Raw genomic sequence first — 24711 nt, forward strand, 5'->3', positions numbered from 1 at the left:
CCACGATGTATGTTGTACATCTACACTGTGCATTTAATGGGTCCCTTTTGGGAGCTGAGATTCCCCAAAAATCAGTCGTTCACAGCACTTAGGTGGCCCACACCATCTTAAATCATGTGAAGACATGCTTAACATATAAAAGCACTTGTTGTGAGCGCCACTATGATATTTGGGTCTTATCCACATCGTCCAGATGGCTGGACAGTGGGACCCACCATTGATGTATTTATTCTATATCCACGCTGTCTATCAGGTGGACCACTTTAGAAATCAGTGGAGATTAAACGTCCACCATTGAAACCCTTTTTGGGCCATAGAAGTTTTGGACCTATATGAAATTTATTTTTCCTCTTAGTCCAGGTCTCTGTGACCTTATGTACAGATGGGATGGAAAATAAACGTTATGGTGGGCCCCACATGGGACCCACTGATGAAAGTGTTTTACCCACACCGTCCCCCACATGTGGACCCACCTTGTAAAGTGGGACGGCTGGTGTACCTCACTCCAACTATATAGCTTCTATAGTGATGTCAACAAGTTCTGTGGGACCCACGCAGCTGGCAGCTGATGTGAGGTCAGCAAGTTCTGTGGGTCCCATTCCATGTCATCCATCTATTTTTCAGCTGGACTGTCCACCCATGTGGACCCTACCATGATGTATGTTTTGCATGCACACCGTCCAGCAGTGGATAGTGGTGCCCATTATGTATTGTTTCATATCCACACCGTCCAAACGGTGGGACACACCTTGCGTATGGGTTGTATATCTGGTCCGTCCATCCAATGGACGCCCCTTGGAACCACCATGATTTATGTGTTTTATCCCAACCGTCCATCCACTTGCTGGGACGTGGAACCCATCTATGTGGGACTCCCTGATGTATGTGTCTTTCCCATGCTGTACATGGGCTGGGACATGGGGCCCATATGATGTATATTCGTACCATCCATCCCCAATAAATGGGACCCACCTTAGTGTCTATATTCTATATCCACCGTTCGTCCAGTTTGCTGGACGATGGACTCCACTTTGATGTATGTGTTTTATACTATCTGTCCATCTGCCCCAGGATGGTGGTAACCCACCTCATGTATATTCACGACGTCCATCTGTTTTCTGGGATGGGACCCATCTTAATGTATGTATTGTATTTCAGCACCGTCCATCTGGACGTGCTGTGGGGCCAATTACGATGTATATGTTTGACCTGCACCATCCAGCTTGCTGGACTGTGGGCCCACCTACTGTGTATTCGTAGGGCCCACCATGTTGTACGTATTTCATTTATACCGTCCACTTATGCTGCCCACCTTGATGTGTGTATTGCAGGCACACTGTCCATTTGTTGGGGCCCATTTGATATGTGTTGTATATCTAAGTCGTCCAGTAGCTCATGCTGCTGTTGACGTTAGCAACTGTGGGCCAATCGTAGCGCATGTGTTTCTCCAAGCCGTCCACCTATTTTGCCATGTATTACGGCACATTGTGATGTACATGAGGTCCATTGGCACGGCCCATTGATGTGTCCCACTTAATGTATTTGAGTCCCATGTGCAGGGCCCACCTAATGTGTATTTATGGCCCATTTAGCGAGGCCCATTGTAATGTAATTTCGGCCCATATGTTATGGCCCATTATGATGTATTTTCGACCCATATGCCATAGCCCATTATGATGTGTTTCCGGCCCATATGACATGGCCCATTGTGATGTATTTTCGGCTTATATGATGAGGCTCAATGTGATGTATGCGTAGCCCATATAATGTGGCCCTCAAGTGAGGCCCATTACGATATACATTAGGCCATTGTGCGAGGCCATGGGCCCACTATACGTTTGGCTCTATGTAGGCCACTCCTTAGGAGCAATGTTGGTTAAATGGCTACATTAATGGGCAGTGATGGTTTAATGTCCACATTGTGACCTTCCCTTAGGCCTTGTTCTGTCGATCATCGAGGTCGATTCTGATTGTCGAGGCCGATTCCGATTGTTGAGGCCGATTACGATTGTCAAGGCTAATTTTGATTATCGAAGCCGATTCCGATTGTTGAGGCTGATTGTCGAGGCCGATTGTCGATTGTCAAGGCCGATTATTGAGGCTGACTTCGATTGTTGAGGCCGATTGCCGATTAGTGATCGAGGGCGTTATCATGACCGATTGCCGATTCCGATTGATGTGGCTGATTTGCCAATTTTGATTATCGATGCTAATTATCGATCGATTTTGATTGTCGTGGCCGATTGCCGAGGCCCATTGTGATGTATATGCGACCCGTATTTGAGGCCCATTCTAATGAGTATTCGGCCTCGGCTTGATGCATTTAAGTCCTATCTAATGTATGTGAGGCCTATGTGATGAGGCCCATTGTGGTGCATCTGAGGGCCAGATTATGAGTATGTTACAGCATAGCATCATGATACATGCCCATGCGCATCATCTATATGTTTGTTATGAGATGTGGTTGACCATTGCAATGTCATTGGACAGGTTATTGTGAGACTCCCTGATAGGTGAAGATTGTCTCACATGAGCGCATGGTATGCGCAGGATTGATGCATGACTGGATTGTATGACTCATGCATCTTACATTGTGTGTTGTGATTACTGTACGCCCTAGCAACATCAGGGTCGTAGCCTCCACAGGCATGTCTTGAATGGCTAGATGAGACACCAAAAATCTATTACTAGTATTGGGCTGTCATAAATGGCCCTGAGTGAAAATCTCTAAATCCTCTTGGTATCAGAAGACGCCCCAACGTCTAGACCGAGTGGATATATATGAGCACATGAGGGCCGTATACCAGTAGGTCGTGTCTCTCACTATGTTATAGTCGGTTAAGAGGGGGTGTGACCTTACCCGCCTAATTGAGGGGGCAATATCTAGGTTGAGTTTGACCAGCTTGAGGAATGGTTCCGCTATCGATGGATTAGACCGATATTGGTAGACAGATAGTGAGGTCTTTTCCACTTACTCAGTTGTGTGCTTGATGGGGCGGCAAGCTGGCATAGAATGTACTAGACCCCGGTGATGATCTCATAGATGTACGATACTGATATGTGGACTTGTTGAGCAGGAGTTGCATACTCAGCATTTTACTCATTCATGCACTTATTCACTATCCACTCGGGCTAGTGGTACGTAACTAATTTGTTGTGTGTACTTTCACAATGACCAGGATTTCAGTTGGGGGACGTGACCAACCTGAGATCAGGAGTTTACCACATTTAACCTAGCTATCCAAATTTAGGTATGAGACTGGTTTGGATAGAAGTCCTTGTGATGGACCCCATAGCGTGCGATACTACGTACTATTATCCCGACTTCACACTCCGGTTTGGTCATTTCTTTTGCACCGTATATTGCATTGCATCCTCAGCACATAGCATTTTGTTTACTATGCTTCTGTATTACTTAGCCTGAATGATGCATTGCATCCTCGACATCTGATATTTGGTTCTCTATAACTCTGCATTTGCATAGCCAATCTACATTGCATACTCTGATATTGTATGACTTATGGATTTTCTAGTATTTCTACTTTGATATTTATGTGCATGACACTTATCTTGCACACGCACTTACACCACCCTCTAAGTTTTCTATAAGCTTATACACGATCGTTGCGTGCAGATGACGTTAGGTTGTAGCAGTGTTGAGCTTGAAGCGTGCAGCTGTCTTCTGGAGATTTTTTTTTTTTTATGCATTTCCCTTTCAGCACTGTATTCAACTGTTTATATTAGTGGATATGTAGTGATGATGTTGCATTTGTGATTTGGGTAAACTTGTGATTATGCTTCTTACGAGATAAATGTACGTTGAAAATCCTTCTTGTAGGATCCCAGGATTGGAATCTGGCATATGCGCACCAGGAGCTGAGAATGGGGCACTACAAAGGTTGTCGACGTCGGATTCGGCGATCGGAGATTTTGTGAGCCCGGTTTCCGAGTTTAGGGCGTGATATCACGCCCCAAACCCGGAAACGGGGCTTACAAAATCCCCGATCGCCGAATCCGGCGCCAATAGCCTCCGCAGTACCCCATTCTCGGATCCCGGCACTCATATGCCAGATCCCGATCCTGAGATCCTATAAGGAGGATTTTCAGTATGAATTTTTTTCGTAATCGAGCATAACCACAAGCATAACCAAGTCACAAAACAACATCACCACATATCCACTATATTAAAAACTTTAAGTACAATACGAGAAGGGAAATACAGGATGATCAAAAGGCTCCAAAATAATCCAATACGCACTCTTGCCTCAGCACTGCTGCACTCCAACGACACCTGCACGCAACGGTCGTGTATAAGCTTACAAAAGCTTAGAGGGTGGTGTAAGTGTGTGCGTAAGGCAAGTGTCAAGTATACAATATTAGAGTAATACGGAAATATGTGGGTAAGTCCATGAATGCTATCAACTGTACTAAAGCTATGTCATGCAAGGCATAAATTCTATCAACCATACCAAGACCATGTGATGCGAGGCCTATGTAACCAAATGTCATTTGCGAGATTCAAAGTAAGCATGTCAGTCCTCATCAAGTACACATATCAGTACAGTTTCACTTTGGGATATCACCGGGGTCTAATACATTTCACACTAACTGTCGCCTCCCTAGCCGCACAGCCCAGCAAGTGGAAGAGACCACACTATCCGCCTGACCAGTAGTCTACGAATACCTACCCGGCTCGTCGATAGTGGATTCATTTACGAGCTGGTCAAACTCAGCCTAACTTACAACCCCCTCGCTCTGGCAGATAAGGCCACACCCCCTTCCAACCGACTATAACACAGTGGGAGACGCGGCTTACCAGTATTCGATACTCGGGCGCTCATGTATCCACTCCGTCTAAACGTTGGAGCATCTCCTAGTACCAAAAAGGTTCTGAGACTTTCACCTAAGGACATCCTAAGTGCCCACAGTACTGGAACCAAATATTTTCGGTATCTGATACGGCCATCCACGATGTACCAGTGGAGCCATGGCCTTGATGTCGCTAGGGCGTACAATGATTAAGTCACACATATGCAAGATGCATGAGTCACACTGTATAGTCATACAGCAATCCCGCATGTACCAGGCGCTCATGTAAGTAACTCCTATCAATGAGTCCCATAAATAATCTGCCCAATGGCCTATGCAATGATCAGTCACTACTCATATCATGCATACATATGATGTGTATGGGCATGAGTCATGGAGTTACACTAAGCATGTTATAAGGTGATGAACTATCCTCACAACGAAGATGTGCCTAGACAGCCTACACACAACAAGTATGGGCCTATCAATGGGCCCTAGGGAGAGTTATAATGCGGACATTTAACCAACATTACTCTTATAATGTGGGCGTCAAACCATCATTGCTCCCAAGGAATGGTTCGCCTTAAACATCATTATATACATATGGTGGAATCACACATTGCAATGGACTTGTGTACATCTCATTGGGCCTCAATCTATAGGCCTCAAATACATCCAATGGGCCGAATCGCATGGGCCTCATATATATCAAGGTGGGCCTCAACAACAGGCCTCATAAATCACATCAGGCCTTATCAAATGGGCCCCAAGTACATCACATCGGCCTTACCAAATGGGCCGAATCAATGGGTCTTATGTATATTGCAATGGGTCGTAACCCGTGTAGAGATCATTCTAGAGCATTTCCAAAAGAATGAATCATATCGAAAGATCATCTGGACTGCACTCCAAATAACAGTGGTGATAATGATTTCCACCATTAAAATTCCCAAGGCCCACCATAACATTTATTTTCCATCCAATCTGATCATAAGGTCACACAGACCTGGTTGGGAGGAAAAACATATATCAAGTTGATCCAAAACTGTTGTGGTCCAAAAGGACTTCAATGGTAAGCGTTCATCTCTCCACTGTTTTCTGTGGTGTGGTCCACCTAATAAATCTGCCTCATTTTTAGTCTTAAGCCTAAGATGGGCTTGCCAATTGGATGGACGGTTTGGATAAATACATACATCAAGGAGGGTCCCACACACGTCGCCAAGGTGGGCTCCACATAACCTGCCACATCACAGCCATATGGTTATTGTGTTGTACATGTGCCAATCCAATCCATTACAGGTGGGTCTCACGTGGGGTCCACCTTAACGTTCATCTGCCATCCAATCTATTAATGAGGTCACACAGACCTGGATAAAGAGGAAAAACAAATTACATAACGATCCAAAGCTTCTGTGAAAACCCAAATGGGTTTCAATGGCAGACGTTCAATCCAACACTGTTCCCTGTGACGTGGGCCACCTGAGTTATGTATACGGCTGATTTTGGGGGGTGCCCACCTGTTAAAGGGGACCCCATCAAATGCACGGTGTGATGTTCAACACACATCATGGTGGGGCCCACAACTGGGACCCATGTCCCTACCCATCCGCCATAGCGCAGCAGGATGTTGCTGCGCGTGCTTTGTCAACAGCAGCAGCGTCTGCTGCTATTTTGTTATGTTTTTTGAAAAACTGTAATTTTGTGGTTTTTCCTAGGTGGGGCCTGCATCAGCAAAATCCACCCCGTCCACTGGCTCCTATGGCTCAAGACAAGCCAAACAAGCCCAATATTTGGCATGTTTCGATGTGTAGAAAGATCAGAGTGCATTTTAATGGTGAAAACCACTGTTTTCTATGATATGACCCGCCAGAAAATCGGATTGGCCTCATACTTTGGCTCAACGCCTAAAATAAGTTGGGGAATGGAATGGACGGCGTGGATTAAACCCATACATTAAGGTGGGGCCTGTATGAGTGGCCCTCTCCAAAGCTTGCTAAACCAAGCTAATATTTTTGTTTCCAGTTCACGTCCAGCGTCCTTGGATGCTGGACAATTTAGGCACAACACATTTAAAGTGGGCCCCGCTCAGGTGGGCCACCAAATGGCTGGATGTTATAGATAAGACATATATCAAGGTGAGGTCCATCTGAGTGGGCCACACAACCACATTATCACACACAAAACAAATGAAAGAAAAGAGAAGGAGAGAGAGAAAGAAAGATGGACACGTGTGATGGAGGGACCCCGACACTATGGGCCCTCCTTTTTAAGCATTCAATCATACATCAAGTGGGTCCCAATACATGTGGGCCCACCAAATCAAAAATCAACGGTGGAGATTACTTCTCCACCAAAATAGAAGGTCTAGATGACCTCTTTAATCTTAGAAAAGTAAACATCATGATGGGGTCCATGGAGAATGGCCCCATCATGGAACGATCATGTGAATCAAGGTGGGCCATCGACCACATCTAGGGTCCAAAGTGAGATCCATACCATCAATCGGTAGGCTTCACTTGGCCCATCATCAAAATATGAAAATCTAGCCTATAAAGCACCCACCTTTCGATCTTCTTGCTCCGATGGGATGCCAAGCTCCTTGTACCTCTCTTTGATGGAAGATGATGAGAAATGAAGGGTTAGGATGAAGGATTTTGGGGTGGCAAGTGGGCCACACAAAACACACTTTTCTCTCACTTGGGATGCTTGGACGTCCACCACTTTTTCTTAAGATTTGGAAAGTGTGTTGAGAAAGAGAGAGAGGAGGATGGTTGTAAGAGAGAGGAGGATGGTTGTAAGAGAGAGGTGATGGATGTGAGTGATGGATGTGAGGTGATAGTGTACTTGACATGAGAGTTTACTTGGTGATTGTTTGACTTAGGGAGAAAGAAAGCATGAGTGTGTACTTTGAATGATCGATTGATTGATGAGATGGGTTGTAGAGATTCTCTTGAGATTTGCAACGCGCGATGTTTTCCTCGAACTAAACGCGAGCCCATATCTCCTGGCCTGGGTATCGAATCAATGTGCAAGATGCGGTGTCGGAACCGCGATGACGGTGCTGTAGCAACGGTACAAGTCTCAGATTAAGCTAACTCAAATCTATGGGATTTGACTTATGGTCGTGCGCAAACGTCGATTATATGGCACGAGTTACCAAAATTCAACGGAAAAGATCGCGGGAGTCAACAGAATAGTACGGACTAGGATACAGGTCTTACAACATATATGGTCTTCATGGTGCATGAGTGCAAGATATAAGTGATCCATTGTCTAGATTCAGTGTGGATGATGCCCTTATGAAAAATAAGCATGTTTGCTAATCATTTTGCCCCTGGTTTCATAAACAAATCGACGACATGGAAAAAATGAAGCCTATTTTCTTCCCCTTGTTTTATGAACTTTGACCCATTTAATTAGTACCCCACTTAAATTTTAAGACAGGGCATATCACGGCAGTATCCACTTAATGAACAGCTTGTATCACACCCCTTTGAGGTACTTGGGCACATGTCCTAATGTATGGAGTGGACATTATTTTAAATTAATAGAAATTGTGGAACTATGGAGTCCACATATGTACAAATATTCCACATATGCTTCCATTCATCTTCAATCCCTTGTATGCTTATGTGCATGTGTGTTGCCATCTAGCTTTAATGGACCCACATGCATAAGAAACTTTTTTACATAAAATTTTTCTTTACCAAATAACAAATTGGAAAAGAGGCTCATTTTTTAAAGAAAAATCAAGTAAAAAGAAGGGAAATGATATTTTCATTTTCCTAATATCTTGAAAATTAAGTTTATCAAGAAATATTATTTCCTTTCCCATACTTTCCACGAATCCAGATAGGTTCTTGGGGATCTTTGTTGAAATCGGATGCCATTAATTTATGCTGAACAGGAATTTTCGATAGGATCATTACTTTTTTATTTAATCGAGAAAATCAAAAAATACAAGTTTGCACTCTGGATGATTTTTGGCACTTTCGATTCAATTGAAAGTGTGGTTGATTCGATCGATGGCCCTCAATTGGAATCAATCCTGTTGACAGTTTACGCAACTTCTGTGTAAGTGCATGGTTTCGTTTCTAATTTTGAATTCAGGTTATATAAATGGGTATAATATGGGATTGGGGTAATTCTAAGGTGATTAGAAACTCGTTCTAGAGAGAGTTGGGGTTTTGGATGAAGGAGATTTACAGTTTGCATCACTGTACCCCTCAATCATAATAAGATATTCTATCATATCAAAGACCATAATTACATGTCTTATTCAAATATCTTAACTTTGGTTATAGCATCCAAATAATCTTGTCATTGATTACTAGTGTATCCACTCAACTTGCCAATTACATATGCAATATTAGATATAACGCAATTTATTAAATACATCAAGTGACCTACAACATTAGAGTATACAAGTTATGATACACTTTTTACTTCATTTTTAAATAATTTCACATGAGGAGCATATGAAGTACTAGCAAATACATAATCAAGAAGGTCATACTTTTTAAAACTTTATCAATATAATATGATTGCATTATTATAATTATATTACAATCCTTAATTATCTTGATTTATAAGATTATATATGTTTTTCTCAAGTTTTTCCATTTTTAAATAACTGAACATGAAGAGTATAGGGAGTATTAGCAGGTGCAAAATTAAGAAAGTTATACTTCTTTACAATTTTCTCAACACAATATAAATGTGTTACTATAATTCTATTAGAAACTTTATTTATATTAATTTCAAGGATTACATCTGCTTCTCTTGAGTCCTTCATGTTAAAGTGAGATGACAAGAATGATTTGATTTCATTTACTACATATATATATATATATATATAAACATATAATTACATATGCACTCTTAAAGAGTTTACTATATGAATATTTATGAGATTCATTAATTTAAAATTATCTAATAATAAACCTTAGTTTGATATATGTAATTTTTTTTCATTTAATTCACCTTTTAGGAATACAATTTTTACATCCATTTTATAAATTGCAAGTTTATGAATAAAAACAATTTCTATTAGGACGTGTTTGTATTAGAAATTATGCTAATATTTTAATATACAAGTGTCATCGTTACAATTTTACAACATTTGTTTAAATACATAATTCAGTCATCAAATGCAAATATAACAGGAAATAGGTATTAAAAAAAAAATTGCAATCATTACAATTTTATATTTTATTGCAATGAAAATCTCATATCCAAATACTTGAATTGGTATATTTTTCCTATTGATTTGTCAATTTAGTAATATAAAGTATCATAATTATTATTTTACCCGCCTATCCAAACAGAGAATTGTGGTCAAATTACATGATTTTATAAGAAATGAGTTTTGTAATTTATAATCATTATATTTTTACAATAAATTACTGATATTAAAAAAAAAAAAAAAAGTGAATGTCATCCTTTTAGTTGTACTTTTTGGCTACTAATTTAGCTTTTCATTTCTTAATTGATTCATTTGATATGAGTTTCTTCTTAAATACCAATTTACATCTTATAAATTTATTATTTAGTAGTAAATATACAAATTTCCAATGTAATTTAGTATTGAATCTCTTTCATTATTAACAACATCTCGTAGAAGGTTGTATCAACAAAGCTCATTATTCTACATAAATTGTAGGATCTTCATATATTAAGAAAGTATAAAAGTCAGGTTCAAAACCAATTACTACACGAGATCTTTTACTTTTTAAAAGTTTTGTGAGCTTATTTAATTAATTATTCACTACTTAAAGTCTCATAATTGGATTTTCTATTTCCTCAATTGTAGTAAATTTTTTAATGTAACGACATTCTTTAAAAAGTTAGCAACTAAAAATTTTATTATAATATTTACTAATATGTTGTTATTGGAGGATTTTAACACAAAAAAATTATATGCCTTAGTGTTTTGGGCATATTTGTCACACCCTTAATCCGACACCTGGGTATACTTGACCCTGATCTTGCACCTGAAGACATGACTTATGTAATAAACATTCTCAAATCATAATCCACATGCCATTATATAAATTCATTCCATGTACCATATAATTGCTAAAATAAATTAAAGAACTATTAACCAGAAAAATATAATTTATCTAAATCAACATCATTACAATTTAAAGTCTTAATCACTATTCTACTATAAGTATTTTTACAAAAATTCTAAAATCTCAAAATAAAATAAATCATAAACTAAATAGAAATAAAAATAGCTAGAACTTCACTTTCCATATTCTCTTACCAGGCTCTGCTTCTAAAATTCAATAATCACAATACAGAATGAGTTTGACGGCCAATTAAGTATATCTCATAGAAGTTTTTAAAATAAAAACACATACGATCCATATAAAACATATTTATAAAATATTATAAATTCCAATGCAATGCTTTGAAAATTAAAAACTAAATAACCAATGATTTCAATGTAATGAAATAGGTTTATCTTGCCTAATTTTAATATTTTGATGCTTTTAAATTCTATGTTTATGTATGTGTGTGTGTGTGTGTCTAGAGGAATACTCACCTGTTCAACAGTTCTCACGAGAACTCGTGAGAACTTTTTTAGAACTCTTCACACGTGATGTGGGCCTAAAATCTGAACCGTCCATGTGATGCAACACCCCATGAAACCCTCTGGGCCTGATTTTTACCCTTATCCAAAACTTTGGTAGGTCATGGAAAAAGAGAGACAAATTAAGGGAGGAAAATGTTTCCTTTTTCCATGGCCCACCAAAGTTTTGAATCAAAGTGAAAGTCGAGCCCTAGGGGTTTCTTGGGGTAATGCATCACATGAATGGTTCAGACTTTAAGCCCACATAACATGTGATGAGTTCTAAAAATGTTCTCACGAGTTCTCGTGAGAACTGGTGCGTAGGTGAGCATTCCTCTCTCTCTCTCTCTCTCTCTCTCTCTCTCTCTCTCTCTCTGCATACACAACTTTCCTGTTCTTTCCATCATGGCTAGAGATCTACTAATAGTTCCACTTTATACAGTTGCATCTGAATTAACATTTAGCGTAGGTAATCGCATGCTGGATGACTATAAGATCAAATTATCAACAGACATGGTGGAGTGTTTTGTGTGCTTGAGGGACTAGTTTAAATCGGAGAGTCTTACTGTACTTATTTATGCACCTTATTATTTAATCACGTGTGTATATGTCTTAGGGAGTCGGTTGAGCCCCTGAAAGCCGAAGACCAAAGACATATGAAGACTAGAGCATTAAGGAAGTGAAGAACAGGTATACAACATGCCTTAGTGACCTTAACCATGATCCAAAACAATTCTTGAACATCTATATGATCATAGCATACTCGGCTCGCCTCGACTCGTGTACAGCTCTAATTGGAACATTATAAATAAGGTTAGAAGAGGTGTTAAGCTGTTGTGAAATTGTATGCCCAAAACACCAGTTGTCGAGTGGTTCTCAATCCAATCGACAAGTTATCAATGGGACTTAATGGAATCGAAAATCCACTCGATCTGATGGAAGAATGAGTTTGGCAACCAAACATACAAAATTCTGAATTTTCTTAATAGGATCGATAAAGGATTCGATCCTATCGAAGGAACTTTAATCCCATCAAAAGCACTTTCGATCTTAACGATAGAATCGTTAACTAACCATTTTATAGCTATTATAAATTGGTTTCTTATAAAAGGGCATTCAATTCTTGGGTAATAATATGAGTTTTGGTGCAATAAAAGCCTAGGTGATTTTATGTTCATATCCCTTATCCTAAGCCTCTAAACTAATGAGTCCTAAGCCATTTTTCTTGAGATTAAACTCTAATGAGGATTACAACCTCCACCTTGAAGATAAGCTTAAACTCTACTATTTTCTAGAGATTGGACTCAACTTTATTGGTATATCATTTGACTAAATCCTCTAGAAGACCCATATAGGTATATCCCCTAGGAATTATAACATTCCATTAGTTATATAAGATATAACCATCCTCTCATCACCTTAGTCACCTCAAAGGAGCATAATATGCAAGGTGTTTGATCTTGAAGTTGAAGCATTAGCAATGCATTGGCCTCAATGATTAGGAAAGAAAAGGGGGAGCTAATTAAAGCATGGGATAGCAAAGGGTTTTTAAAGGATTCCATTCCTTTTGACTGTGGCCGTTAGATTTTAAAGCTGACACGCGGCAGGTGGTGGGGTGAATTTAGATCTGAATTTCTCAGATTAAAGCTGACTGGTACTCATTTTCTACTCGTACTCGCTAGTACTCGTTTTCTACTCGTACTCGCTCATACTCGGGTGAGTAGAGCACGAGCAGCGAATTCATGCTCGATGGCCGAGTAGAGTATAGTACGAGCAGGACACGGGCATTAAGAGCCGAATACGAGTAGGGCGATACTCGGCTCGCCTCGACTCGTGTACAGCTCTAATTGGAACATTATAAATAAGGTTAGAAGAGGTGTTAAGCTGTTGTGAAATTGTATGCCCAAAACACCAGTTTTTGAGTGGTTCTCAATCCAATCGACAAGTTATCAATGGGACTTGATGGAATCGAAAATTCACTCGATCTGATGGAAGAATGAGTTTGGCAACCAAACATACATAATTCTGGATTTTCTTAATAGGATCGATAAAGGATTCGATCCTATCGAAGGAACTTTAATCCCATCAAAAGCACTTTCGATCTTAACGATAGAATCGTTAACTAACCATTTTATAGCTATTACAAATTGGTTTCTTATAAAAGGGCATTCAATTCTTGGGTAATAATATGAGTTTTGGTGCAATAAAAGCCTAGGTGATTTTATGTTCATATCCCTTATCCTAAGCCTCTAAACTAACGAGTCCTAAGCCATTTTTCTTGAGATTAAACTCTAATGAGGATTACAACCTCCACCTTGAAGATAAGCTTAAACTCTACTATTTTCTAGAGATTAGACTCAAATTTATTGGTATATCATTTGACTAAATCCTCTAGAAGACCCATATAGGTATATCCCCTAGGAATTATAACATTCCATTAGTTATATGATATATAACCATCCTCTCATCACCTTAGTCACCTCAAAGGAGCATAATATGCAAGGTGTTTGATCTTGAAGTTGAAGCATTAGTAATGCATCGGCCTCAATGATTAGGGAAGAAAAGGGGGAGCTAATTAAAGCATGGGATAGCATCGATTAAGCAACCTGAGATAATGCATAGAAAGGGCTAAATTCAACAAGTGTCAATTAGGAAGGTCATACTCTTTTTTCTTGTGTAGGATTGAGGATGAGAATTTGTGACCCAAACTCGATAAGTTCTTGTGTAGGACATAAGATCTTTTACATGGCCAAATTCACTGGGCATGAGTGTGTACGTGTTGGTCTCCATGTGAGCCTCCAGTGGGAGTAAACATATATCCTTGGACTATGATTGAAGTTGTTGGTTAGCCATTAGAAAACCAACTCAAGTCTCTTACGGGAGCCTCTAGTGAGAGTGTACATTAGGTTCTTGTATAAGGCTATAAAAGTTTGAGGTGAATCTGATTTAAAACCTCCGATAGTGAAATCCGGTACACTTAGGAATATTATATCTGTCGTGAGTAGAGTAGAAAAATTGAACCACTATGCATGCTTGTATTTGTAATTATCTTTTGAGTACTTTTCTAATTATGTTTATGTGATTGTTTAATTAAATTATATGCATACATGATTAGATGAATGTTAGGAGTTGATAGATAGTACATCCCTCACACACATGTACACTATCATTTATAAACTAGTTACTCGAATGACATATCTATTGTAGTATATGTGATTGGACCCTTTATTGGTTTAGAAGCCTTAGAGTTATATTACCTTAGTTTAATTGGCATATTAGTTTAAGTAGGCAATTAGATTTAAAAAATAAAATTTTATTTGGTACTAATTAACCCCCCCCCCCCCCCCTTTCTAGGACATAGCCTTCATTCCTTAGCTCCATCAAGCTTCCTCATACAACCTATGGCCCATCACTCGCACAATTTCATTTGGTATCAGAACGGATAGTTCTTTAAGTGCTTAACCATCTTAAATTAATCCCAAAGAGCTTAAGAATGATGTCTACCAAAGAGGGGTGTACCGTCACATAATCACCGTATTTTGATGGGTCGAACTATGCCTATTAAAAGGATAAGATAATAGTTTTTCTAAGATCCATTGACCATATGGTTTGGGCAGTTGTCGAACACGCATGGACTATGCTTGTAGAATAAGTCGTAGTTAACTATAGAACCAATAGCGCTCCCAAAAATAAATCTAAATAGAGCACTAATGAGAGAGATTGGTATACTTATGATGCGAAAGCTTTCAATGCTATTTACTGGCAAGTTTTTTCAATAAATTTAATCATATTTTCCACATGTGAAATAGGTAAGGAAGCATAGGACATATTGCAAGTCACCCACGAGGGAGCTGGCAAAGTAAAGATGTAGAAGCTTCAACTCTTAATGACCCAATTTGAAAACATTAGAATGAAAGATTTTAAAACTTTTATTAAATTTTATTCTAAACTCAACGATATTTACAACTCTATATGGGGTTTAGAAGAGAAGATCCCGGATAATCGTATATGTTGGAAGATACTTATATCCCTTCCGGATAGATTCACTCCCAAGAAAACCTCGATAGAAAAGTATAGGAATATAAATGAGATGAATGTATAAGAACTCTTAAGTTCCATACAAACATATTAAGTACACTTTAAGGCCCCTTATAAAGCAAAGAAACTAACTAACCTTAAAACATCTCATAGGCATTCACATAAGAATAAAATTGTTAAATCTTATAGTATAGTGATGATAAGGATAATGATAAAGATTTCAAAAAAAAATTTATTAAATTGAATAGAGGAAAGAGTTATGATAAGATGGATAAGACGGTTGACAATCATGAATATTAATCTATTAAACAAACTAAGGAAGTCAAATGTTACAACTGTAAGGTTATGAACATATTGCCACTAATTTCCATAGTAAACTAAGATCTAAAGACAAGGTTGTGATAGCAACATGGGATGATATGGATGAGTCTGAATCTAATTCAGGAGATTCTTCTAGTGTTGAACACCTTAGTCACTTACGTGTCTTAATAACCTATACCACGGTATCCCTCCCTAGAGGCTTGGGAAACCATAACACCTCAAATATGTGACATTAAAAGGTCCCTTTGGCCTTAAGTAAATTAGAGAATTTAGCCTTATATTGTGCTTAATTAGTATATTCGAGGATTTATAATATCATTTGTCTTGATAGTTTAATTTTTAAAGTTGTTAAATTTTGGTATTATATATTTTTAATTTAGACTATCATTAGTCATTCCTAATTCGAGTAGTATATTTTTTAAATGACCATAATTACCATGCTCTATACTTTAATGTTTACATGCACCATATTCCCTTGTTAGTATATACTTATAGTAACATGTGTGATTTGTAGAGTTTTTCCAAATTATGATTTTATTGGTATATATATGAAACAAAATCTTTATTAAATATTGAAAAAAATGGAGAGAAAGATCAATTCCCCATAAAAACAAGTTAAATTATATTTTGTAGGATGTGTTTATTGTTGCAGGGAATTGATGAAGACAATGGGAGTATTACTAGTGTTACATGTCTTGTTTATATCAAATTGTAAATTAATTATATTTGACATTTAATATTTTAAGTTATTTTGGTATGCCATTGGTATGTACCATGACATTATCTAGGTTAGGTTTTTGTCATGTATTAGACGAAAGGGGTGATTGTTAGTACACTTATTTGTGAACCTTATTTGTCAATCACATGCGTCTTTATGTCAATGAGTCGGTTGAGCCCCTCGAAGCTGAAGACCAAAGATACATAAAGACTAGAGCATCAAGGAAGTGAAGAACATGTATATGAGGTGTCATAGTGACCTTAATCTTGACCCAAAACAACTCTTGAACCTCTAGATGATCACGGCTTAATACGTAAACATTTTTTTTTATCATTTCTTAGCCTTACGAGCTTAATTGGAATATAAGAAGTAAGGCCAGAAGAGGTGAAAAGCTATTGTGAAATTGTATGGCTAAAATAGCAGTTTTTGAGTAGTTCTCAATCTCATTGATAAGTTGTCGATAAGACTCGACGCAATCGAAGATTTACTCTATCTGATCGAAGAATGAGTCCAACAACCAAATAAATAAAATTTTGTATTTTTTCAATGGGATCAACAGATGGTTCGATCCTATTGAATGATCTTCGATCCTATCGAAGGCCCTTTCAAACTTATTGATGGAGCCGTTAACTAGAAATTTTTATCCATTGTTAATAGATTTCTTATAAAAGGACAATTGGTTCTTAGATAATAGGATGGGTTTTTGGTGCAATAGAATCATATTCATGTTCATATCCCTCATTTAAAGCCTCTAAACCAATTAGAAGTCATATTCCTTGAGATTAACACTCTAATGAGGATTCTAACTTTCACCTTGAAGATGAGCTTAAAATCTACTATTTTCTAGAGATTTGACATAACCTATTAGTATAACTTTTGTCTAAATCCTCTATAAGACTCATTTATGTGAATTCTATAGGAATTACAACATTTCATTAGTTGTAAGAGATTTCACCACTCTCTCATCACCTTGATCACCTCAAACGAGCATCGTATGCAAGGTATTTGATCATGGAACTAAAGCATTGGCAACGCATTTGTATCAATGATTGGTGGAGCAAAGGGGAGCTATTTGAAGCACGAGAGAGCATTGATCAAGCAACTTAATTTAACAAACAAGTGTCAATTAGTGAGTTCAAACTCTTTTTCCCTGTGTAAAATTGAGGGTAAGACTTTGTTACCCAAACTCGATAGGTTCTTGTGTAGGACCTAGGCTTTCATATAGGGCCAAATTCACCAGATATAGGTGTGCACGTGTTATTCTTCGTGGGAGCTTTTAGTGGGAGTAAATGTAGATCCTTGAACTAGGACAGAGGTTGTTGGTTAGCTAATAGAAAATTAGCTCAAGTCTCTTATAAGAGCCTCCGACAGGAGTGTACGCTGGGTCCTTATGTAGGGTTGTAAAGGTTAGAAGCGAACCTGATTTAACTTCTGATAGTGAAATCTAGTACACTCAGGAAGAGTGTGTCCGTTGAGAGTAGAGTAGGGAAACTGAACAACTGTACATACTTGTGTTTGGGATTGTCTTTTAAGCACTTTTATAATTATGCTTATATGAGTGTTTAGTTGAATTATATGCATATATGATTAGATGACTGTTAGAGTTGATAGTTAGCACACCCTCACACATATACACTATCATTTATAAACTAATTGCTTAAATGACATATCTATTATAGTCTATATGATTGGACCATCTATTGCTTTAAAAGCCTTAGAGTTACATTTCCTTAATTTAATTGGTATATTAGCTTAAGTAGCCAAATAGATTTAAAAGGTGAAATTTTCTTTTGTACTAATCATCCCTCTCCCTAGGACATACCCTTCATTCCTTAGCTCTAATAAACTTCAGCGCACAGCTTGTGTCCCACCACCACATGCAATTTCAGAGGGTAGAGAGCAAAGCTTAATTAATGAAGATGCTCTCGGAGATGAAATCAATAAAGTAGAAATTTAGTGGTTGGTTTAATTCAGTATTATATATAATATTTTCTTCTTAGTTATAGTTTTTTTTTTATTTCTTATAAAAACAAAAATATGAATTATTATCAAGTAATCTTTCTTTTCTTCCTGTCAATCAGCATAGGTGAATGGGTATCAACCTAGTTGTGTTATACTCAACCAATGATGAATTTTGTAATATTCTTTTCAACTTTTGATCCACATATTAAATAAAGGATAATTTATTAGTATATCAGTGTGTTTGCCTTCATTTTGAATAGATGGATAAGCACGATCCGTTAGGTACGGTCCGGCACTGCATGACCCATTAGGCATGGTAGGCATGTTAGTATGTTAGACATGCGGGCCATGCCGAGCGTCACTTTCGAAAAAAAATGATACGGCACAACACGTCATCCGGCATAGCATGGCATGGAATGAGGCACGGTCGGTCCCGAACTATTCAGGCTCGGTACAACATGAAACAACACATTTACACCCATAATACTAAGTTTTTTTCGAGATGTCCTCCTCTCGGACTCGAATTTGGTGGTAACCGGACCACAAGTCAATCTTCGAAAAGAACTGTGCACCCTACAGTTGATCAAACAAATCATTAATCCTCAGAAGCGGATACTTGTTCTTGATCGTGACCCGGTTGAGCTCGCGGTAATCCACGCAGAGCCTCAACGAGCCATCTTTCTTTCTGACAAATAGTACCTGCGCTCTCCACAGTAAACTGCTCGGACAGATGAAGCTCAACTCTCACAACTCGTTCAACTATTATTGCTGCTCTCGTAACTCCATCGGTGTCATACGATACGGGGCCTTCGAGTTAGGCGCGGTACCGGGCACAAGATCAATCTAGAACTCAATATGTCGGCGCGGCGGCAATCTCTGAATCTCCTAAAACACATCAGGCAAATCACAGACAATCAACAACTGATCATGCCAACAATAACGGGCTCCTCTATAGCACACGACATCAAATAAGACAACGACTCTCCTCTGGGCTCAGAAACGAACTAGAACTGAGACAAGCCAGGTATACAGAACGTGACCGTCCTCGCAGAGTAGTCCAAGATGGCGTGGTACTTGGCAAGCCAATCCATGCCCAAGATAACATTGAACTCCAACATCGGTAATACGAACAAATCAGGAGGCAAGTAGGTCTCCTCGACCAAGACCGGGCAAGACAAACAACATCGGCCTGACACTGTAGTCTTCCCCAAGGGCGTCGATATAGTCAATCCCTCACGGGCACACTCTGTCGACAATCCAGTCAAACGACAGAAATCTTCGGACATAAAAGAATGAGATGCACCAGAATCGAACAGAACTCGAGCAATGCATGTAGAGACAGGAAGGATACCCCAACGACTCCTCCAAAGGACTACTGGTCCTGATGAGCTGCATAAAATCTAGCCTAAGCTGTCTAGGGAGATGTTTGTCCCCTCTGAGGGTGCTGCTACTGCTGCTGACGCTGCAGCGGGCCATACTACTGTCTCGGCTATGGTTGGGGCCTCTGAGGCGGAGGTGGCCGCGGTCACTGCTGCTATGGAGGCTGATAAGGTGCTCTCGGCTGCTACTGCTGCTGAGGGTGGGTGCACTCCTGCATACGATGCCCTACTCCACCGCACCTAAAAGATGTCCCTACAAACGGCCTCTGGGGTGGTGCTGGAGGTGTCGTTAGTGCTTAGCGGGTCGTGTGCCTCTGCCGCTGTCGACGTCACTGCTGATGGGGGCCACCGGAGGGGGCCTTTTGGCAACGGATTAAATCTGTAGCAATTATGCTAAGGATTAAATCCATAGCTAAAACCCAATTGATCTATAGCTAAAGCCTACCCCTCACCATAATTTTATTAGATATTGATGGTGTTTAAGGGGACCCATGGGCCCTATTGGAATATATGTATTTGATCTAAGCCACCCATCAATTCTGATATATAATTTCAGTGGGTGAGCCCAAAAATTATGTAGATTAAAGGTCTATGTGAACCACACCATAAGAAATATTAAAAATTAAAATTTTATTATTAATATGTAGTGTAGTCTTCTTATAGCTTCGATCTGATTCATTTTTTGCATCAACCCTTAAAATAATACTTTAAAATTAATGGATGGAGTGGATAAATAAAATACATCACGGTGGGCCCCACGGTCCTAAAACCCAACTCATAAACGGTCGTCCGTCATGCGCCCCTGCTAAAATGAAACGCGCCCTCCTAAAAATGAAACGCGCCCCTCCCAAATCGTCTGCCATTTTCTCCTGCGCGCAGCAGGCCTCCAAAACCCTTCTCTCCATCTCTCTCTCGCACTCGGCCTCTCTCTTTCCCTCGCCCTCTCTCGATCTCCCGCTCTCCCTCACCCTCTCCCTGTCTCTTGGCCGCATTCCCCTCTCTCTGTTTCCCAACCTCTCTCTCTCTCTCTCTCTCTCTCTCTCTCTCTCTCTCTCTCTCTCGCTAAGGTTTTCCAAACCCCCTTTCACCACAAGAAGGAGAAGGAGGAGGAGAAGAAGAAGAATGGTTAGTCTCTCTCTCTCTCTCTCTGTTTCTGAAATTAGTGGAGTGGGTTCTTACCATTCATACACACCAATAATCCCAATGCATTTTTTTCCTTTTTCATAAGTCCTTGAAGGATTTTGTTGCGTTTGGATGCGCCATTGAATCGAATTGCAACTTCCCCAGCATTCATAATGATGAATTAGGTTTTGAATCGCAGTTGCTTTTTAATCGTAGTTCCCTCATTGTATTCACTGGATTTATATTAGATTAGTCTTTTACCATAGGGATTTTATGTCGAATAGCTAGCATTTGGTGATTAGCATCATTAATCGAATTTTTAGAATCATTAAAAACCAGAAATAGTTACTATTTTACAATTTTGCCTTTTGTTTTTTCTTTTTTTTCTTGTTTCTGAAAATTTGATGTGGGCAAAATCACATTAATGTATACCTTAGGTTAAAACAGCCAGCAACTGTTCGTTGAAAAGCTTGACAGAAAATGCATACCTTGTTCCTGTCTTTGACTTTGTCACAGTGGGATAGATTGGAAGAACAATTAACAGGGACATGGAAACACAAGAGGATCCAAAAACATTCATGAAGAATTTGCTGGGGACCTTGAGAATTTGCTGGATGCAGAAGAATGTGAAGATGGAGAGGAGGGTAAATATGAATCCCTACCTGTCTGATGAGCCCTACACGTGTGAGAATTTTCTGTTGATCAAATGGGCAATATGGATAGGACATGCCCCCAAAATGTAATCTTTGTCTATTTTTAAGACTATAAACTGTATACTGTTGCTGTATTTCCTTTCTTATCTAATTTAGGTCACCAACTATAAGGTCAATATTGTCTCATCTGTTGATTTTGGGACAGTCCATCCACTGTTAGGCCCATCAGATCAATAGTTCGGATAAGGACCCTATACAAACCAAGGACCCATGGTTGTTATGCATATGTTCAGCCAATGATGGTGATTGCACAGCTTCTCTTCGTAAATACCATATATGAATCATACAATTGCATCACTAATGGACTAGCATATGGTTTCGTGATTATTAATAGCTTAATATCTAATAAGAAATGAAGGATGATGTAGTGGGGTTGTCAGTAACATACTGAGACTAACTTCTTTCTTATAATCAGTCAAGATGCTCTATATGGCTCATTACTAATCATACTGCCATAGATTGTTATAAATTGGCTAATGTTAATTAAGGAATTGTGGAATATTATTGAGTACTCCTTTCTTTTTTAGCTTAATGGTAGACAAACTGCATTTCAACATTGAGGTCTCAGGGTCAAGCCCAGCTTACCTATCAAAGAAACAAAGATCTAGTCTTTGTATTTTATTAATCTTTCAAAAATACTTAAACAAATTTGTGGTTCTACCTATTTGATTTGATTTTTCAAAACATTGATTCCATCAGTTTTGACATGGGTTACATACTTTTCTTTCCTCCTTTCAGTAAATTGAGTTAAAGCTTTTAGAACTAGAACAATGCCAGCCATTTGAAATTTTAGTCAATAAACCATTCTTCTTTAATGGGATAGGTTTTTGGGACTTCATGAGCACGAAGAAATCCCTGCAGCCTGCCAGAGTGCATTTGACATTGCCTGTTTACGCATGGAAGAGAGACTAGCCTACTCCAGTTTTGAACAGGCAAATCAATTTAAATTCTACACTGCACTCTTGAATTTCATCTCCTCACGAAAGTACTTTGAAACAATCTCTTTCTTGGACAATAGATGAGGATTTTTATGCATTCATGCATATTAAGTATATGTATGCATGCATGTATATTATACATATGAGTACGTCAACATATATGAACCTGAGACACTCAAGGTTGTGACAGAAAGCACTGCCATTGAGCTAGGGCTCAATGCCCCTGGCCTAACTTTGGTGTAGTATTCCTGAAGAGTGGGTGCACACCTCCCTCCCCCCATCTGCAATTGGTGGGAGACATGTACACTAGCTTTTGGTGCATAATGTTTGATGGTGATCTTTTTCTGTATATGCATGTATGTCTATTTGTGTGTGCGTGTGTATGTATTTCTGTTTGTAGTTTTAGGTGAATGGAGGGTGACACATTGTATTTCTAAATATCCCCCTTTTATGCACTCACTTTGAAATAATATACCATCCTTTTTATGGTGTCCTGAGCTTCAAGTGATTGATCGCACTTCATGGCACAGGACATGGTGCTTTTGCATCACGAAGTGGAAGTAGAATTCCCAGATGGGGGGCCAACGGAGAATCACTGTGCCACTCTCTTGGAGTTTGGAAGAACGAAAGATAGGAAAACAACCATTGCCATGGGTCTCACAGTTGGCATTCCAGCAGCCATAGGAGCTTTGGTACTTTAACTCATTTTAACGCCCTTTTTTCAAATCATGACCTGATCAAACTCGAAACTGTCCGCATTAGTTTCTCAGTTGTGATTCAAACACTAATCGAGTCCCACCATGGATGGAGAAAGCCCAAAAATATTTTAGATTGAAATTCCCTATTAATCAATATTAAGACTTCAATTTTATTTTATTTTTTGGTTATTCTCCTCTAAATCAGGTATTTGGAGGCCATAAATCAAAGGTTTAATATTGTCTATATGTCTTGCAGGGTGAGTTTCAAACTGGAAACTCATACAAATCTCTTTGAGATTGCAAAGTGCAAGACATCTGTGTCTGCAATTGAGGTATATCATGTACAAATTTCTTGAATTTTACTCTTTTGTTTTATATAGGAATTTAAATTCACTGCTTCTCACATCCACTTCTGCTTCTACTTATTTGATCTGGCAAAGTGGAGAAGTGTGCCCCAATAAGTTTTATCTTCCAATTCCCAAATCCTGTAATTCTATAGCAAATTATGCAAACTGAAAACCTATACATGCCCTGCAAATTCTGCCTTAGCATTGTCAACTACCTCAATTTTTTAGTAAATGCATTGTATGGTTCCTGATTGCCTTTTTTGGTTAACTGATGTGTTTGGCAAACAGATCATTTAAACACCATCATTTCATTGTGGAATGGGAGTGGGACTTATGCAAATGAGGTGAAGGGGCCTAGTAGCAAACATGCCAATGGGGTACACTTATGGGAGACTGAGCAAGGCAGCTAGTGGTTAAACTAAAAATCAGGCCAGTCTACTTATTAGGTAGGTGAGAAGCATATGTTGAATGTGAATCAATAGTTATTTTCTTTGCAATCTTTCCAATTTTTTTTATTTATTTTTTTTTTTTAGAAAAGTAGCGTAACTGGTGAGCCTCATTGTGATGTGTATGTGAAACAGGACATGGAATATTAATTATGATATGCTAGATTGCAGGCTTAAATCACACCAATTCAGAAACAATCACGCAAATTCCACATCCCACATGAAAATCCAAACATTCAATTAAAGGGGAATCTATGTGGGTCCAAGCCGACACAGGCTAGGACTGGACCAATAAAAATTATAAACCAAACGATGTCAAAGGGAAATAAAATCAACTACTCATGCATAAAAATTAGTCCCTAATCCAAGGGATTCCCTAATTTCAATTCAAGGAACCCTAAGGTGATAGAAAGGGGCAAATCAATTAGGGATCATGTAATTTAGGGTTATGATTCATGAAAAACGGCTATGAGAGGATAAAAACCTGAGCCAAAAGATGATCCCGCGTGTGGACAACAACAATGGCCCAAACGGACGTGCGTGTGATCCCAGCCGCAAGTGTGTGGGGCCCACTATTCAGAAAAAGGCCACCTTGGCCCTGGTCGGCTAGGGATGGACTCCAAAAGCTCCAAATCTCAACTCG

The 24711-nt window shown here is 38.9% G+C and overlaps 1 protein-coding gene across 4 annotated transcripts; it reads left to right on the plus strand.

Annotated features, from left to right (window-relative positions):
• The first annotated feature begins 21300 nt into the window (after nt 1–21300).
• Nucleotides 21301–23692, plus strand: LOC131244441 (alpha-aminoadipic semialdehyde synthase-like). Of its 4 annotated transcripts, none has more exons than XM_058244042.1 (4): nt 21301–21610; nt 22463–22571; nt 23108–23269; nt 23532–23692. In XM_058244042.1, the coding sequence occupies exons 2-4, from the start codon at nt 22536–22538 to the stop codon at nt 23568–23570; spliced, it is 237 nt and encodes a 78-aa protein (XP_058100025.1). In that variant the 5' UTR covers nt 21301–21610; nt 22463–22535; the 3' UTR covers nt 23571–23692. The 4 variants fall into 4 exon arrangements, 3 of the variants coding, with proteins under 3 accessions (XP_058100025.1, XP_058100026.1, XP_058100023.1); XM_058244043.1 differs by having other exon boundaries at nt 21301–21570; XM_058244040.1 differs by lacking the exon at nt 22463–22571 and having other exon boundaries at nt 21301–21570; nt 23532–23689.
• Nucleotides 23693–24711: the final 1019 nt, after the last annotated feature.

This window comes from Magnolia sinica, chromosome 4 (genome assembly GCF_029962835.1).
Source record: "Magnolia sinica isolate HGM2019 chromosome 4, MsV1, whole genome shotgun sequence".
Lineage (NCBI taxonomy): Eukaryota > Viridiplantae > Streptophyta > Magnoliopsida > Magnoliales > Magnoliaceae > Magnolia > Magnolia sinica.